The 18,747-nt window shown below is 43.5% G+C and overlaps 1 protein-coding gene across 1 annotated transcript in view; it reads left to right on the top strand.

Annotated features, from left to right (window-relative positions):
- Window positions 1–18,747, top strand: part of LOC124716801 (zinc finger protein 652-A-like) — a 100,682-nt gene that overhangs the window by 49,851 nt on the left and 32,084 nt on the right. Inside the window, exon 4 of the mRNA XM_047243350.1 lies at window positions 17,941–18,073. Within this exon, the coding sequence (XP_047099306.1) occupies window positions 17,941–18,073 (133 nt within the window). The remainder of the gene's footprint in view (window positions 1–17,940; window positions 18,074–18,747) is intronic.

Genomic DNA, 18,747 nt, shown 5'->3' with positions numbered 1-18,747 from the left:
TTTGATGAAGTTTAAAAAATAAAAAAATTCAAATAATTTGGTGATATTTGAACCCACGTCCCTTTGTATTTGAGGACTGGACCTTAACCATTACTCTGTGCAGCCAGTCTGCGTAACATTTCTTTTTCAAAGCTGTAGAGCATCATGCAAAATTTAAAAAAATTATCATCAGTTACTCAGAGACAAGGGTCCATCAGTGAATGGTTGCATTACCATATAGATCATATATATGTAAAATCAAAATTCTCACTGGAAATAGTGTGAGAGAGCGTACATAAACAAAGTGTTTGGTATGGAGTTGCTGTTGAGATATTTTTTATAGACGAGATAAACACAGAGAAGAAGTCGAAGGTTTCCACGTAATTTTCTTTAGAGTTGTAATAACCTAATGTCAACTGTCAGAGTCCTTCCTACTTCTCCAGAGGCTATGTATGACCTGATGTTCTGGTATTATGCCAGATATCTAATCAGACCTCCTGAATTCAGTTCTAGAAATGTATATTTTATCTGTACTCTTCTTTAAACTTGTTTTTCTCTTGCATCAAATTTGAAATTCGAATCGCTACGAAAAACTCTTTCAAGTTCCTTCTTTTAATAACTTATCTGATATACTGAACCATTACGGAGGAAATAACAAGCAAATGTCGCTATCCTGATAGAGGACAGAATAATAATACTGTCTGCAGTATGTAATAAGGGAGTACATTTATTGTAATAAATCATTCTCCATCCAATTTCTCAGACGCCTCAGTATGTCGACTGTGCTGGCTACCCACCATGTGTGAGCAGCCACCTGTAGTTCTGTCTTCTGGAAGCAGCTCAGACAACTAATGAAATCTTGACGTCATAGACAAATAAAGTGAACTGCGTAATATTAACTGTAAGCCATTTAAAGTGATTCTTCTCCGTTATTTTATAAGTTTAATCCCCAATTAGGCTCCTGACATTCCATTCCCTCGAAAATTCTTTGGTTTGATGAGCACAGAGGTCAAACTGCTGAGTAACAAAGCATGTAATATAATAAGAGAAGTGTTGCCTACTGCAGAACCCATCTGTGTAAGAAGGGCACGAGGCTCAACATATGACCGACACTTTGCTTCTGCGTCTGCACTCACAGTACGTAGATTAATGTGAAGTGCATTGCATAGGGTGCATCATACGGAGCGTGAGAAAGAATGAGAGCTAAAATGCCTCAGGGGTTTGCTGTAATTAGTCTTTGAGGTGCTCGTGTGAGCAGTATGCACGATGCTATACTGTACTCGTATTCCCAACTTTTCACTCAATACTGATTCTCGAAACTTTGCAACGAGGCTTTTGTGGGACAATTGGCATCTTATCTTTCAGTGTCCCATTTTTCAGCATTTTGTGATGATCTCCTCCTCCCACTCATACTCACTGTGACCATTTGTATTACCCTTCTTTGTATACATTCAGTATTTGCCAGTTAGTCGTAACTGAATACGGTACGGGTCACACTTTGTCAGTATTAGAGGACGTCAGTATCCTACGAATTGACTGAAATCTGTCACCTGCTTTGCCTATGACTCCGCTTCTGTGTTCTATCCATTTCATACCTCTACATATATTTACACTTTAGTTGGGACGCACGGAGAGCGAGCATTTTGGCAAGTGCACAATTTTCAACTCCAAACATTTAAAACTATCTACCAGTTTTTGCAACACTTTGAAATGTTACCTAGATTTGACTGGATATTTGTCCATATTTTTCAGATGGTACTTAATTATACACTGTCTGACAAAAAAAAAGTAAAGCACCCAGAAGGGGAGGAGGAAAGGAAATGTAACTTCACAGATTGAGAGTGTATGTGATGTTATTTCAGTGATTACAAAATTCAGCCAAAGTAACAATCTTGGAACTTTGTACCAAACATTCGTTGTCTGTCAGAAAAAAACACTGCTAAAAGGCGATACTTCATTGAATAAGAAAGGCCAGATTCCAGTCCAATACGGTGGATACAACTGTTTCTCCTATCTATACGTGATTGCATACAGACCGAAGAAGCTGACCCATCCACCATATTAGTATGGAATGTGACTGTTTTTATTCAATGATGTACCGCTTTGTAGAATTGTTGTGTTCTGACGAGCAATGAATATCAGATACAGAGTTCTGAGCTTTAATGTTTTTGTTATATGTGCACCCAAGGGTGTGTCTTTTAGTGCCATGAAACTGGTAGTGATCTACAAATAAAGGACTAAATATAGCTGAAGTGGTTTATTAATACTCAAGACAATTTAAAACTCCTCTGGATGCTATTTGGGATTTAAATGCAATGATCTGGATGAGGATTTGGCTCTGTCGGAATCCTGAAAGTGGGCCTGTCGTTTTCAAATGTAGCACACATAACTGCATTAGTTCGTCCTAAAGGTGATGACTGTAACTCTTAATTCAAAGCGATTACCTTGTGTTTTTATGGCAAGTCCCCGTTCATATTCTTGTAGCTACATCGGAAGACTGCCTTCTAACCAGTGCGGATGCTCGCAGGTTCAGTGCTCTGATCGGGCCGGAGACCTCACGGCATCCCGGAGACCCGCGACCTCCGTCCGTCGCGCTCGGTCCCTGGGGCGGGCTTGCCGTCCCTCTCTCTGCGGGTGCCGCGCCCCCTCCCCGCCCGTCCCGGACTGCACCTCCTGTACCGGTAGCAGTGCCACCCCACCGGTTCTCGACACCTCCCGTGCCGGACTCCGCCCCCGGCACCTTCAGTCTAGAGAACCTCCTGCGTGGCGGTGGCGGCGGAGGCGATGACCGGCCGTACTGCTGCCCCGTCTGCCAGCAGCGCTTCGCCCGCTACAGCCACTACGCCCGTCACCTGTACTTCGCTCACGAGAATGAGGGGAAGCACGTGCGGCCGCCCAGGTGAGTCTGTTGTGTACTGAAAGTGATGCAGATACACTAATTGAAAGTCCGTGCCGGGTTACAAATGGCTTATGGAGTAGTGAAGTTAACGACTTGTGAAATTGTTCAGGTGTCTAATTGCTGACAAGCATGTAAATGAAGCTTAAAAATGTTGCTCTTTTCAGATGAATCCACCTTTCTGAGGTGAGGGAGTGAAGTGTTGTATTGAATGCCAATTTGGTTACTTTCAGTGTATGCCGATGCAATAGTTCCTCACTTATGCCGTATACAACTGCTCGCTCAATGGAAGAACTGTATCCAAAGACTGGAAAGTTGCATAGGTCACACCAGTATTACAGAAAGGCAATAGGAGTAATCCACTAAATTGATGTTGATATTATGCAGTGTGGTTTTGGAATGTAAATAGTGTTCAAAAATTATGAATTACCTCGAAGTGAATGGTCTCTTGGCACACAGTCAACAAGGATTTAGCAAGCATTGTTCATGTGAAGCATAACGAGCTCTTTACTGACATGAAGTGTCAAGTGCTATTGATGTGGGATTTCAAATTGGTTCCGTATTTCTAGATTTTGAGAAGGTTTTTGACGCCATACCTCCAAGCTACCTGTAATCAAATTGTGTGCTTATGGAATATTGGCTCAGTTATATGACTGGATTGATAGTTTCCTGTTCGAGAGGTCACAGGTCGTAGTAATTAATAGTATGTCATCTGTAAAACAGGAGTGATTCTGGGTGTTCCCCAAGGTAGTGTTATAGGCTCTCTGCTGTTCTGTATCTATATAAACGATTTAGGAAACAACCTGAGCAACATAATATACCTCTATTATCTTGCAGCCTTTGAAAATGGACAAATTAACATGAAAAATAGTTCTGCAACCTGAGTTTTCACCCTTTAACACCGACTAATCGAGATACCCAAGTAGTGGTATGATCCCAAATTACAGCATGGTTTTTGAACAGAGTTTCAAAAAATTAGAATCGCTAGGAGAATACTGTTCTACCCCCTCCCCCCTCCATATAATTCAATCTTTGTTCACCTCCTACTTTTATTGCAGGAAATAATACGAATAAAAAACTGAAAATCCATTATTTCAGAAACTGCTTATTTTGAGCAGTTTTTATAGGTTAGACTGGTGTGGAAATCAGTATAACCGAAAACTGGTTGTTTTCAGCAATAACTGCCATCCCTAGTCGGAAGAAGAGGCTGGTTGGATTGTGGGATTGAAGGATGTGCTGTGAAGACAACTCCTCTCTACATAGTTCGGAGAAGGCATTGGTGTGTGCAAGTATCTGGGCTGCACAAACTGAAGTGGCCACCGAAATTGAACTCATTGCATTCAGAAGTGTCTATCGCCACGGCAGGTCAACTCTGCTCTCTGCCACAGTTTGCAGTGGCAGTTTATTTGGTTGGATGGCCAGTCTGTGATCATGCCCACATAAAAGACTGTGTAGAAATCACAGTGGAATCCGTGTATGATAATCTTCTCTGTGTGCCTTTCGACATACTTGGAACCTTGACTGTTTGCCGTGTTGCCGCTTTTACTCCCAAAACTATTTATGAAAGTAGAGCAAATATATTTCAGTTTGCTTAATGGCTTTTGTCACAGCTTTTACTTTATTTGACTTCATTGTCATCATTGTCACAGATTGCGTGCACTTACTGGGTCTTCTTCACATGAAAGCCTCTCTGTTTAACCCCGTCCTTTCACCACTACCCTCTTCCAGTGCCCTCATTTTACCCCAGTTCTCTTCTCCGTCCTCTTTCAACCAACTATCCCACAGTCTGCCTCTCAGTCGTTGGTGTCGGAGTTTCGATTCAAATCTCTTCCTCGGTACAGTACTCTGTCACGTGTCATTCTCTTTACACGTCTATCTTACTTAGTCCTTGCTGATTATCTAATCCTGTTAGAGTACATCGTTTACCGTCTCCCTGATCATTTCAGTTTTTATTCTGCCTATCCCTGCTTCCCTGACTCTGCTACTGTGAAATTTCCCCTTGTTCACTTTTATCTCTATTAAATACCTTTTCTCCATTGTCCAGGTTTCAGAGGGGTAGGTTAGGATAGGCACACAGCGAAGTCGATATATAGTTGCCTCGGTCGCTTCTGGGACACCTTTATCCTACACCGAACTCCTGACACTTCTCTCAGTATTGCTGCTGCTCACCACCCTGTCTTGTTGACTTCCTTCTCATTTCATTCATGTGTTTCCACTATGTTTATGAAATACTGGAATCTGTCTACTTTTTTCTAACTGTTTCACCGCCAGCATGAGTCCTGAGTGAGCCTCCCCCCTCCTCCAGATCAGGATTGTGAACTCACTGTTCCTCACATTACATCTCATACCGTATTAGCCAACCACATCAGCCCATGTATCTAATTGCCACATCTTGCGTATTCCAGCAGATTGTTATAACATATGCAAATGACATTAACTCAGTATTATTGTCTCCGACTCTTCGTGCTGGCTTGTGCATTATGCCATCTGTGACAATAGCTGAAAAGGATATTTCCTTGATTTAAATCCATTTATTTGACAAACCCTCTGGAACTCAAAGCCCCCAAGAGTGCACTGTTTACAGTACATACAGTTAAAGTTTTCTATACTGCAGCAATAACTCAATTACATTAAACTTGTCAATATAACACTACTAGTTCTGTTGATGGTGTTAGGTGCTGTCAGTGCAAAAGCAAAATTCCTGTCATTTAATATAGGTTGGCAACAGTATGGGAATCTGAAACACTTGCAATTTGACTGCATGCATAGCAGTTACATTAATAAAAAATGCTAGTGTTTGTTTCTGTTTTCAGTATACCAAATACACACTTTAGTACCAATTTCTCATGGTGATGCTTGTAGGAATATTGTTTTGCTCCAGAATTTGGAGCAGAGATATATATTTGATCGTAGCGATAATGCTGTGAACAGCTCTCCAATTGTTTATTATGTTCCAATTCACATAGTGCCCTCCAGAGCCTCTGTGTAATATACACATACCACCACTTAGTACAGCAAATCCACGAATGCTTCCACTCACTCGCTGATGATGGAGCCAACGTGTTGCTTGTGTGGGTCCCTGGTCACGTCAGAGTGTCAGGTAATGAAGCTGCCAATGCTGCAGCCTGACTACCAAGTCATTACAGCTGTTTTGTCCCTTCAGATGACCTCTGTGTAGGAACACTGGTCTTCTCTATATGGGAACAAACTCCAGGAAATTAAACACCTCCCTATGGCTTGGACATCCTCTCATCCGTCTTATCATGAGGAGATACTTTTAGCGCAGCTGCATATTGGGCAACGTTGTTTCAGTCGCCATCATCTGTTAAGTGGAGACCCCGCACCATTGACAGTGCACCATTTTCAGACCCAGTGCCGATTTTATAACCATTTACATTTTGATGTATGTTTACTATCTGAATTATCAGACATTTTTTAGCAGATACAGCATGGGCAATATATCGTGTTTTACTTTTTATTCATTGTAGTAATACAGTGAAGGAAATATAATTTTCAGCTTTTTGAGCAGCCTCCTCAAAGGAAAGTTGGGTGCTGATGACTGCGCAGTTGAGTGCCCCACAAACCAGACATCATGATCATCAAAGGGAAGTGATCATTTTTAGGTATCCCTCTGCTACAGTCGATTAAGCTTTGGGGATTAGTGACCTCAACTTCATCTGGTAATTGACCATTTAAAGGTATGACATGGGCACTTCTACATCTATGTGATTACTCTGCTATTCACAATAAAGTGCCTGGCAGAGGGTTCAATGAACTACCTTCAAGCTGTCTCTCTACCCTTCCACTCTCGAACGGCACGTGGGAGAAACGAGCACTTAAATTTTTCTGTGCGAGCCATGATTTCTCTTATTTTATCGTGATGATCATTTCTCGCTATATAGTTGGGTGCCAACAGAATTTTTTCGCAATCGGAGGAGAAAACTGGTGATTGAAATTTCATGAGAAGATCCCGTCGCAACGAAAAATGCCTTTGTTTTAATGATTGCCACTCCAATTCATGTATCATGTCTGTGACATTATCTCCCCTATTTCGCGATAATACGAAATGAGCTGCCGTTGTTTGTACTTTTTCGATGTCATCCATCAGTCCCACCTGATGCGGATCCCACACCGCACAGCAATACTCCAGAATAGGGCAGACAAGTGTGGTGTGAGCAGTTTCTTTAGTACACCTGTTGCACCTTCTAAGTGTTCTGCCAATGAATTGCAGTCTTTGGTTTGCTCTACCCACAATATTATCTATGTGATCGTTCCAATTTAGGTTATTTGTAATTGTAATCCGTAAGTATTTAGCTGAATTTACAGCCTTCAGATTTGTGTGACTTATCGCGTAATCGAAATTTAGCTGATTTCATTTAGTACTCATGTGAATAACTTCACACTTCCCTTTATTCAGGGTCAATTGCCACTTTTCGCACCATAAAGATATCTTATCTAAATCATTTTGCAAGTCGTTTTGATCATCTGATGACTTTACAAGATGGTTAATGAGAGTATCATCTGCAAACAATCTAAGATGGCTACTCAGATTGTCTCCTATGTGATTAATATAGATCAGGAACAAAAGAGGGCCTATAACACTTCCTAGGGGAATGCCGGATATTACTTCTGTTTACTCGATGACTTTCCGTCTATTACTATGAACTGTGACCTTTCTGACAGGAAATCACGAATCCAGTTGCACAACTGAGCCAATACTCCGTAGGCATGCAGTTTGGTTAGAAGACGCTTGTGAGGAACGGTGTCAAAAGCCTTCTGGAAATCTAAAATATGGAATCAATTTGACATCCTCTGTCGATAGCACTTATTACTTCATGGGTATAAAGAGGTAGTTGTGTTTCACAAGAACGATATTTTCTGAATCCGTGCTGACTATGTGTGAATAAATCGTTTTCTTCGAGGTACTTCATAATGTTCGAATACAGTATATGTTCCAAAACCCTACTGCAAATCGATGTTAGTGATATAGGCCTGTAATTCAGCAGATTACTCCTACCTCCCTTTTTGGGTATTGGTGTGACTTGAGCAATTTTCCAGTCTTTAGGTACGGATCTTTCTGTGAGCAAGTGTTTGTATACAATTGCTAAATATGGAGCTATTTTATCAGCATACTCTGAGAGGAACCTGACTAGTGTACAATCTGGACCGGATGCCTTGCCTTTATTAAGTGATAAATTGCTTTGTTATACCAAGCATATCTACTTCTATGTTTCTCGTCTTGGCAGTTGTTCTTGATTGGAATTCGGGAATATTTACTTTGTCTTCTTTTGTGGAGGAATTTCAGAAAACCATATTTAATAACTCTGCTTTAGTGGCACTGTCATTAGTGACTTCACCGTTGTTATCGCGCAGTGAAGGTATTGATTGCGTCTTGCCACTGGTGTGCTTTATGTATGACCAGAATCTCTTTGGGTTTTCTGCCAGATTTCAAGACAGAATTTCGTTGTGGAAATTATTAAAAGCATCTCGCATTGAAGTACACACCATATTTCGAATTTCTGTAAAACTTTGCCAATCTTGGGGATTTTGCGTTCTTTTAAATTTGGCATGCTTTTTCATTGCTTCTGCAACAATGATTTGACCTGTTTTGTGTATCATGGGGGATCAGTACCGTCACTTATTAATTTATGTGGTATGTATCTCTCAATTGCTGTCAATACTATCTCTTTGAAAACATTCCACAACTTTTTTAGACTTACATGATCGAATCGGAATGAGCGAAGACTGTCTCTTAAAAAAGGCGTTCAGAGAATTTTTATCAGCTTTTTTAAATAGATATACTTTGCATTTCTTTTTGATGGTTGTAGGTGTTATGGTATTCAGCCTAGTACCAACTGCCTTGTGGTTGCTAATCTCTGTATTCATCACAATACTCACTATTTGTCCAGGATTATTTGTTGCTAAAAATTCAAGTATGTTTTGCAACCATTTACGCTTCGAGTAGGCTCATGAACTAATTGTTCAAAAAATTTTCTGAGAAAGCATTCAGTACAATTTTAAATGCTGTCTAATGCCTGCCGCCGGCTTTACATGTATAATTTTTCCAGCATATCAAGATTAGATTGAGGTCACCACCAACTGTAAATGTATGAGCGGGGTACTTATTTGAAATGAGACTCAAGTTTTCTTTGAACTGTTCAGCAACTTTATCTTCTGAGTCGGGGGTCGGTAAAATGATCCAATTAATAGTTTAGTCCAATTGTCAAGTATAACCTCTACCCATACTATTTCACACGAACTATCTACTTCAATTTCGCTACAAGGCAAACTACCTCTGACCGCAATAAATACTCCACAACCAACTGTATTTAATCTATCCTTTCTGAACACTGTTAGATCATTTGAAAAAATTTCGGCTGAACTTATCTCTGGTTTTAGCCAGCTCTCTGTACCTACAACTATTTGAGCTTCAGTGCTTTATATTAGGGCTTGGAGCTCTGGTTCTTTCATCGTATTATGTGTGAGAATACAATACCTAAAAAGAACAGAGTGCAAGCCAATTTTGCACTGCACTACACTGCTTTGAAACAAAATAGGCTTGAATTTTCTGTCTCAGTGATGTAACTTGTTGATTACTGTACATATCGCACTAGGAATTTTACACAACACCAACTTGTCAAAAACGGGAGTATCTTCTTGCTGTTGCAGGTAGTCCAGTAACCCTCAGCCCACTGAAGTTCTGATGCATGACTGATTACTGTTTCTGGAATAGGAAGAATGTTGTCATCATCACCACTGTCAGTCACCTCCTCGGATTTCCCCTGTAGTCAGTGAACATTAGCACCATCACACCGTCACTCAACATCTCATGAATCAGCTCTGTGTGGCCCAAGTCAAGCCATTCAGAAATATTTTCTTTGTCAAAGGTTTCACACGCTGAAGTACTTCTCAAACATCAGCTAACGTTGCTGATGAGCATACTTCTTCGTCATCAGTCATTGATTTCATCAATTTTAGGATTAATCGTTTTCCATGACTCGACTATGCTTGATTTTTTATCTTGTGCCACGCCTTTGTCACTGCATAAATTACATCTAGCACAGTCAGAATGCTTGAAGACTGTTGTCCTCATCAATAAGTTTTTGTTGCAGATTTCCTCTATAAATTTTCTTCATTGCAACAATGACATCCTAATCTGTTGGCAGAGTTAAGGCTGTCACATTAGGGGCTAAATATTTTACAAATAGCATCCCGTCATAAGATTTCAGAAGTAGTTCATTCAGATGTGATGGTGCATCATCCACTAACAATACAGGTCTTGCAGATAGACCCGTCAATGTCACATGATCTCTCACTTGTGGCTCAAAGCAATTATGGAACCATGTTTGAAATATTGTGCAGTCCATCGCAGCCCTTTTCTGGTGGAAAATAATGGACAGGTAAATTGTACATTTATTTTCCTTTGAAACAGTGTGGCTTTTTAGCTTTACCTATGACACCAAGCTTAACTTAATATGCTCCCATACCATAAGAAAAACATCAGTTATCCTTTCCTTTATAAAGTCTTTGATGGCAGGCACTTCCAAAACAGCCTAGTCTTGTCCGCATTGTATATAAGTTCCAGCTCTACATTTTCTCGTGCAGTCAACTCCTGGAAATTTTTACAAAATTCAGAAGCAGCTTTATTTTCTGCCCTTTCATACTTGGACAGCAGTTTCCCACATAACATATGCCTTTTAAATCTTGTTAGCCACCTGGGAGATGCATTAAAATCTCCTCCAGTCCCAAATTGAAGAAAAATTGAGCCCGCTAGGCACGTATTGGGCCAGATACTTTTATGCCCTCTGCTCTTTTTTGCTGAAACCATTCAATGTGGCTTTATCCTGTTCTGCATATGTAGACATTTTCACAGCATTCAGCTTTCACAAACCTTTAGATGAATCAGAACTACTAACAAATTGAGTTATTTTGTCTTTGTTTTTCTGGAGTATCACAGATAATATTTTCACCCACATTGTAATTCAGTGCCAGATTCCGCGTGTCGGTACTGTCTTCTTTGAGTTGTGTATTATTTTCAGTTTGTGCTGTATCCTCAGCACAACATGTTTTTGCTTTTCAGACATTGTTCAGCACTGTCGGAAACCAAATGACTACAGTATCCACCACAACAATACAGTCCAGCACATGAGCTGTTCGAGCAGCACATTATTTACTACGCCCGCGTTGTAACATGACATTATTGTTCGCCAGCAACCACTCCTGGGTAAAAAGAAAAACTTTCAGCAGCTAAAAAAAGAAAACTTTAGTGTGCGTACTTGTACAGGAGTGAAATGTGGTTGGTACTGCAGTTCACAGAATAACAGAATAGAAATTTATGAAATGTAGTGCTAGAAAGGAAGGCTAAAGTTGAGATGTGTAGTAAGGACAACTAATGAGGTGGTCCTGAATCAAACTGGGAAGAAAAAAAATTGCGGAAAAACTTGACTAAAAGAAGGGATCAGTTGATAGGATACATCCTGAGGCCCCAAGGAATAGTCAATTTGACAGTGGGGAAGGGGGTAGTGTGGAGGATAAAAACTGCATAAGACAACAAAGGCATGAGTACCACCGACTGGTACAGAGGGGTGTGGGTTGAAGTAGTTAAGCAGATGTGAAGGAGCTTGCTCTGTGTGGATTAGTTTGGAGAGCTGCGTCAAACCAGTCTTTGGCTTGATGATGATGATGATGATGATGATGATGATGATAACAACAGCAACATTCTTCACTCAGATGTAGTGTGGCACAGAAATGAATGATGTCGCACTGACCCATAAAAAAGTAGTTTGTTCACTTACCCAGTGATGCAAAGAATTTAATAGGCAGTGAAATTAACTTCAAGCAAAAACTGAACTCGTATCTGGGGGACAACTCTTTCCAGTCCTTAGAAGAATTTCTGTGTGGAACTCCGTCACTATCTCTAGAACCCCTGTCTGCAATAAATCTGGCTTAATGAAATATCTGACTTCAGCATTACTGTGTAGCGATAACAAATTGACTTCAAAACCCTGACCTACTGCCATTCAGATTGGAGGACTCCCTGTATGCACAGTAGGCTAAGTGTGATATGGTATTTGTTACTGATGTTTTGGAAGTAGTCGGACATTGTGGATTTTGTGGCGGTGTTCGTAGCGACAAACACTTGGCTGTAGAAATGGCTTACGAAGTCACCGCCACACTTTTAACAGCGGGCCGACCGGTCCGCTGGAACAGTGAACAGAAAGATGAAAGCCCAAACACTCATATTAAATAAAAGTCGGTACTTATCTTTATTAATGAAGATACAGTAACACAGTAGTGAACTCGGTGTCTACAGAAATCTGTCTAGTTAGAGTCGGAGCGGCTAGGTCAGCGTCGGCTGACGACAAACAACAACTCTGCTGCGATGAACACACAACTGACTAGCAAGTACACAATTCGGTGGCGAGTATACAACTGAGCGGCGAATACAGAACTGTCCTAGCGCTTGCGACTCCAGCGCTTAATAAGCCAGAAGCCAGCGGTGGCGCGCGCAGACTTGCCGCGATTTCCTGTATCGCTGGCGCTGCTTATGCGGACGGCGTCCGGACTTTGATGCTGCCAACCTTTTGGCAGCGGGCTCGGGTGGCAGTACTGGCTAGGATACAACACTCCTCCCCCCCAAATCGCCGCACCGTCGTTGAATAATGACGTGGCGAGCGTCGACGGCGGGGGAGGGGTCCGGCCGCAGGCGTAGCAGAAGAGACCGGGGCGGAGACTGTTGTCGGTGGCAGTCCCCGGTCCGCACCCCAGCATTGGCCGCGCGGGGCCTCGGGAAACACCGACTGAAAACTGAGGTCAGGGTGCACGCCTGTGGCCACGGGCGCAGCTTCTGGTACTGGACGCGACGGGGCGTCGGGACCCACGAAGAGAGGCAGCGTCTCCTGACGCTGCGTCGACAGCTGCTGAGTGGGCGCCGGACAAGGCGCTGCGGTGTCAGACTCCTTGGGGGTGCCCAAGGAAAGCGGCTGCAGGACAGGCTGCACAGCCACCGCTTGGGAAGGGGTGGACGTCCATCAGCTCCGAAGGCGGTGGCGACTGAAGAGGAACCGCAGGCGCCGGAGCGACCACCTGGGGCGCTCCCGGATGAAGCTGCGCGGGAGGCATCAACGGGACGGGCTGTCGGCGTGGTAGCGGCGACGGCTGCTGCTGCTGCTGCCCTGGGGGCGGCAGCGAAGTCGGAAGGCGCGGCTGGAACCCGCCGCGGACCAAATCTGTGGACAAAGAACGAGTGGCAGAATCCGGGCAGCCAGTGCGGCGCAACTGGTTCTGATGCCTCCTGTGCACACCAGTAGCACCTTGAACAGTATAAAAACCACGACCCTGGACACTTATCACGGTACCACGTTCCCAACGACGGCGACCGTGATAAACTCTGAAAAAAAACGGCGTCGTTGCGCTGAAAACGCGTGCGATGCTCAGAAGCGGCGGGTCGATCGGGGGGGTGCAACAACCGTAGTAGGGTGCGATGACGACGGCCGTGGAGAAGCTCCGCAGGCGAAGGGCCGTCGCGTGGCGTGGTCCAGTACGACGACAGGAACGTGATGAGGGCCTGCTGACGAGAGTGCGTAGCACGAAGGCGGTCCATATGATCCTTGAATGTGCGTACAAAACGTTCCGCTGCACCATTCGATTGAGGGTGGAACGGCGGAGTAAGAACATGGCGAATGCCATTGGCAGAACAAAAACTTTCAAATTCAGCAGAGGTAAATTGTGGACCATTGTCAGACACTAAAACTTCTGGAAGACCCTCAATACAAAAAATTGAAGTCAACGCCTGTATAGTTTGTGCAGACGTTGTAGACTGCATGGGCACAACAAACGGAAAATTACTAAATGCATCTATCACGATAAGCCAACGAGAATTCCAATATGGACCAGCGAAATCAATATGCACTCGCTGCCAGGGACCGGCAGGGCGTGCCCACTCAAAATAGCGTTGAGGCGGAGCAGCTTGGTGTTCGGCACACGTCAAACAATCTGTAGACATCTGCGTAATCTGCTTATCAATGCCGATCCATGTACAATGACGGCGGGCAAGCTGCTTGGTGCGGACCACTCCCCAATGACCTTGATGCAGCAAGTCGAGGACCTTGGATTGGAGCACTTGGGGAACCACTACACGAAGCTGGTCATTCTCGGTGCGTAACAGCAAAACTCCGTGCGAAACAGACAACAGATGACGTTGCGGATAATAGCGACGAACCACAGGATCCGATATGTCCTTTGCCTTGGACGGCCAACCACGTTGAACAAAACGTAATAGTAAACTCAGATGAGGATCCGTAGCTGTCTCACGTGCCACCTGACGATAATCAATCGGAAAATCCCGGAGGGATTGATGCTCATCGGCGTCAATCTGATGGCAAGAGTCTTCGGAGGAATCGAAGACATCATCCGCAGCAATCGGCAATCTAGAAAGCGCGTCAGCGTTTGCATGCTGAGCTGTAGGGCGATACAGTATCTCATACTGGTATTGTGATAACAAAAGAGCCCAACGTTGTAGTCTTTGAGCTGTCCGCTGAGGAACTGGTTTAGACGGATGAAATGGTGACGTCAGGGGCTTGTGATCTGTTACTAAATAGAATGGTCTACCATAGAGGTAGTGATGGAATTTTGTGACACCGAACACAATAGCCAACGCTTCCTTGTCCAATTGGCTATAATTACACTGAGCTTTGTTGAGCAATTTAGATGCGAACGCAATAGGACGTTCGGTGTTACCGACTCGGTGAGACAACACAGCACCGAGGCCGAAAGAAGAGGCATCACAAGCTAACACCAGAGGCTTGTTACGGTCGTAATGGACCAGACAACGATCATTCAATAAAGCCTCTTTAAGCTGCTGAAAGGCTGATTGGCAATCAGCTGACCACACAAACGGAACATTCTTACGGCGGAGACGATGCAACGGTGCAGCAATCTGTGATGCATTAGGTATAAACCGAATATAATATGTCAATTTGCCAAGAACTGCTTGCAATTCATGCAGATTGCGAGGGGCGGGCAAATCACGAATAGCTGCTAAATGTGACTGGGAGGGATGAATGCCTTGAGCATTAATAACATGTCCCAGATACTCCATCTCAGTAAGGAAAAAATGAACATTTATCGATGTTGCAACGTAGGCCTGCCTGAGACAACACTTTAAACAAACACTCCAAATTACGGAAATGTTCAGCAGGCGTCCGACCGGACACAACAATATCGTCTAAATAGTTGCAACACGATGGCACATTAGCCAGAAGTTGTGACAAAAAACGCTGAAAAACAGCTGGAGCTGACGCGCAACCAAAAGGCAAACGCAGAAAACGGAACAACCCCAACGACGTGTTTATGACAAAATACTGTTGTGATTGCTCGTCGAGGGGCAATTGCAAATATGCTTCATGGAGATCAATTTTGGAAAAGAAACGAGCTTCCCCTAACTTATCCATCAGCTCGTCCGGTCTAGGCAAAGGAAAAGAACCAATGACAGTCTGAGGATTAACTGTCGACTTAAAATCAGCACACAAACGTAACTTGCCAGACGGTTTTCTTATAATAACTAAGGGAGAAGCCCACTGGCTCGCTGAAACGGGTTGAATAACACCGTTGTTTTGCCAACGACGAAGTTCCTCTTCTACAGGCGCCCGGAGGGCGTGAGGCACTGGACGAGCACGACAAAATCGAGGCTGAGCATTATCTTTTAACGTAATATGAGCGGCAAAGTTCGCAGCACAACCTACTTCGTCTTTAAATATGTCACTGTATCGTTTACACAAATCGGTTATGCTGTCTTGAGGAACAACAACAGAATTAATTTGCAACACATTGTCTTGGACAGACAGGCCAAACAAGTCAAAACAGTCCAATCCGAAAATGTTTACACTGTCTGTAGCGCGGAGCACTGTGAATGAAACTGTTTTGGTATTGCCACGGAATGTGGCTGGCACGCTACATACACCTAACACAGGAATTCGTTCTCCACTATAAGTAGCCAAAGAATGTTTTGCCGCTGAAAGTTTAGGGCGGCCGATAGCCGCATACGTAGCACTATTTATGAGAGTCACAGACGCACCAGTGTCTAATTGAAAATTGAAGGTCTTATCCTGGATGCGTAGCTTCACAAATAGTTTATTACACTGTCTCTGGATCGGTGCAGTGGAGGCGGAAGACACCAAATCAGCGCGTTTAGCGCGTGTTCGCTGCTTACGACAACTCGTGGGTTGGGCGGGTGGAACAACAACTCCCGCTTCACTTGCAGTCTGTACATTACTGTTTACAGCGTTTGAATTACGCTTGGGTTGCATAGCAGAGGGCTGGGTGGGTGGCTTATTGCGAACAAGTTTATTACCCACACGAACCGTGGAAGAGTCTTTAAACGCGACCTTCTGGGCGGGCTGGCTTTGAAGAACATGAATATCCATGGGCTGGGCAGCACTAGAATTGTTCTTGCGTTTACGCAAACAAACAGTCTGGATGTGTCCTTTCCTTTGACAAAAGTGACAAACCGCGTTTCTCAACGGGCAACGTTCACGAGGATGAGCAAGAACACACTTAGGGCAAGACTTAACTCTATTATTTTGCACACGCGGCCGACGAATGTGTTTAGCATGACGCGGCCGGCTAGTGTTTACAGTCTGACTCTGCCGGTGGGGCCGCGGGCGTGACGTAACTTGCTTAGCACAGGCAATTTGAGAAATACATGGCTGATCTAACTCACACTCAGCATAGTCAAAAGTATCTTGGGCTTCAATGATGTTCATCACAGTCTCTAATGACGGGTCAGGCAACTTTAAGATAGCAGCACGAATACGAGAATCTGCAATGTTTTGAGTAATAGCGTCTCGTAGCATGACATCACTGTAGGGAGCTCCACACACACCATTAAATCGGCACTGACGGGTGAGGCCCCGTAAATCTGTTAACCACTGTTTATTAGATTGATGTGGCAGTTTCTTTAATCTGAAGAACTTGAATCTGGCTGCTGCCACATGAACTCGCGACTTGAAATACTCAGCAAGCTTGTTAACAACAACGTCATAGTCTAAAGCTTCTGGCTGGGATTCCGGGAACAACTTACAAAGTAGTCGATAGATTTCCACGCCTGCAGTGGAAATTAAATAAAGCTGCCGCTCAGTACCTGTGATTTTGTAGACTGTCATGTGCGCCTGCAACTGCGCGAAATATTCTCGCCATTCTTCTCTGGAGTCATCAAAAGCCCGGAACTGTGGTGCTGCCTGTGCTTGTTCCTTTTGTGTTGGAGGATTAGCCGCTTGTTTGGCGATTGCTTCCACCAGACTTTGTATTTGCTGACTCTGTAACAAGATCAACTGTTGTAATTCGGCAGACATAGTGAACACAAATTAAACCAGCCCCCAAAAGTTTATCGCTATAATTAGTATAACAAGAACAAGGTGAACCAGCCCTGCACACGAGTTCGGAAGACCTCGTCGCCAGTTTCGTGGCGGTGTTCGTAGCGACAAACACTTGGCTGTAGAAATGGCTTACGAAGTCACCGCCACACTTTTAATAGCGGGCCGACCGGTCCTCTGGAACAGTGAACAGAAAGATGAAAGCCCAAACACTCACATTAAATAAAAGTCGGTACTTATCTTTATTAATGAAGATACAGTAACACAGTAGTGAACTCGGTGTCTACAGAAATCTGTCTAGTTCGAGTCGGAGCGGCTAGGTCAGCGTCGGCTGACGACAAACAACAACTCTGCTGCGATGAACATACAACTGACTAGCAAGTACACAATTCGGTGGCGAGTATACAACTGAGCGGCGAATACAGAACTGTCCTAGCGCTCGCGACTCCAGCGCTTAAGAAGCCAGAAGCCAGCAGTGGCGCGCGCAGACTTGCCGCGATTTCCTGTATCGCTGGCGCTGCTTATGCGGACGGCGTCCGGACTTTGATGCTGCCAACCTTTTGGCAGCGGGCTCGGGTGGCAGTACTGGCTAGGATACAACAGTGGAGACTTGCTACATAATCTTTCTCAGTTGTATCGTATCAAGTAACTGTTCTGTCTGTCTTTGTGTAATGTGTTTGCATTGCATTGCAGGTCAGGGATTCATCCCGAGGTATCACTAGTGACGAGAGATGCCCCGCTGCCAGTAAACAGCGAGGTGCCAGGGGGCCCTCAGGAAGGTCCGACGAATGCGACGTTCGTTTACGGAGACACGCTAATCTTCCGGGTAAGTAGGAGTGCCTTGATAAAACAGAATTGTTATTTCTTTCTGTCTCTCTTTTATCTAAGTTTATTTTTTGTTAATATTTAAACTTGGCACATGTTATTTTTAAACTTGGCACATGTTATTTTTAAACTTGGCACATGTTATTTTTAAACTTGGCACATATTATTTTTAAACTCAGCACATATTATTTTTAAACTCAGCCTATTAATGAGGTAAGTGCTCCACCTCGAATGGCTAAAATGAAATAAAATTGACTTTAAAATATGAACGTTTGTTTGTAATACCACCCAACTAGAATATTTACCTGTTAAACTCTGTGTATGAGAGATGTTTTAAGGTTAACAAATATGTAGGCTGTAGCAGCACAATCCACTCTAGAAACAGTACAGGGTCATTCAGAAATGAAGGAAATTGCACAAGATAGAACCCAACCCCAGTGCTCCTGGACAGAAGAGAGCTAAAAGTTTTGAACAGTGTACGTAGGAATTTAATTCAGATCTGCAGTGGTGCTGTAGCTCATTTTTAGGAAAGTGGTATACCACAGGGATGATCATTTTATCTGTTAAAATTAGCAAAATAAGACTTCGTTATTAATGTGCAATGTGAATTTAGACAACAATTCCAGAAAGTGTCACCTCATAGTAAGTTAGTTTTTGAGTCCATCCAAAATATGT

This window comes from Schistocerca piceifrons, chromosome 9 (genome assembly GCF_021461385.2).
Source record: "Schistocerca piceifrons isolate TAMUIC-IGC-003096 chromosome 9, iqSchPice1.1, whole genome shotgun sequence".
Taxonomy (NCBI): Eukaryota; Metazoa; Arthropoda; class Insecta; order Orthoptera; family Acrididae; genus Schistocerca; species Schistocerca piceifrons.
The sequence above is the reverse complement of the archived record's forward strand: the minus strand, read 5'-3'. Positions and strand labels throughout refer to the sequence as shown.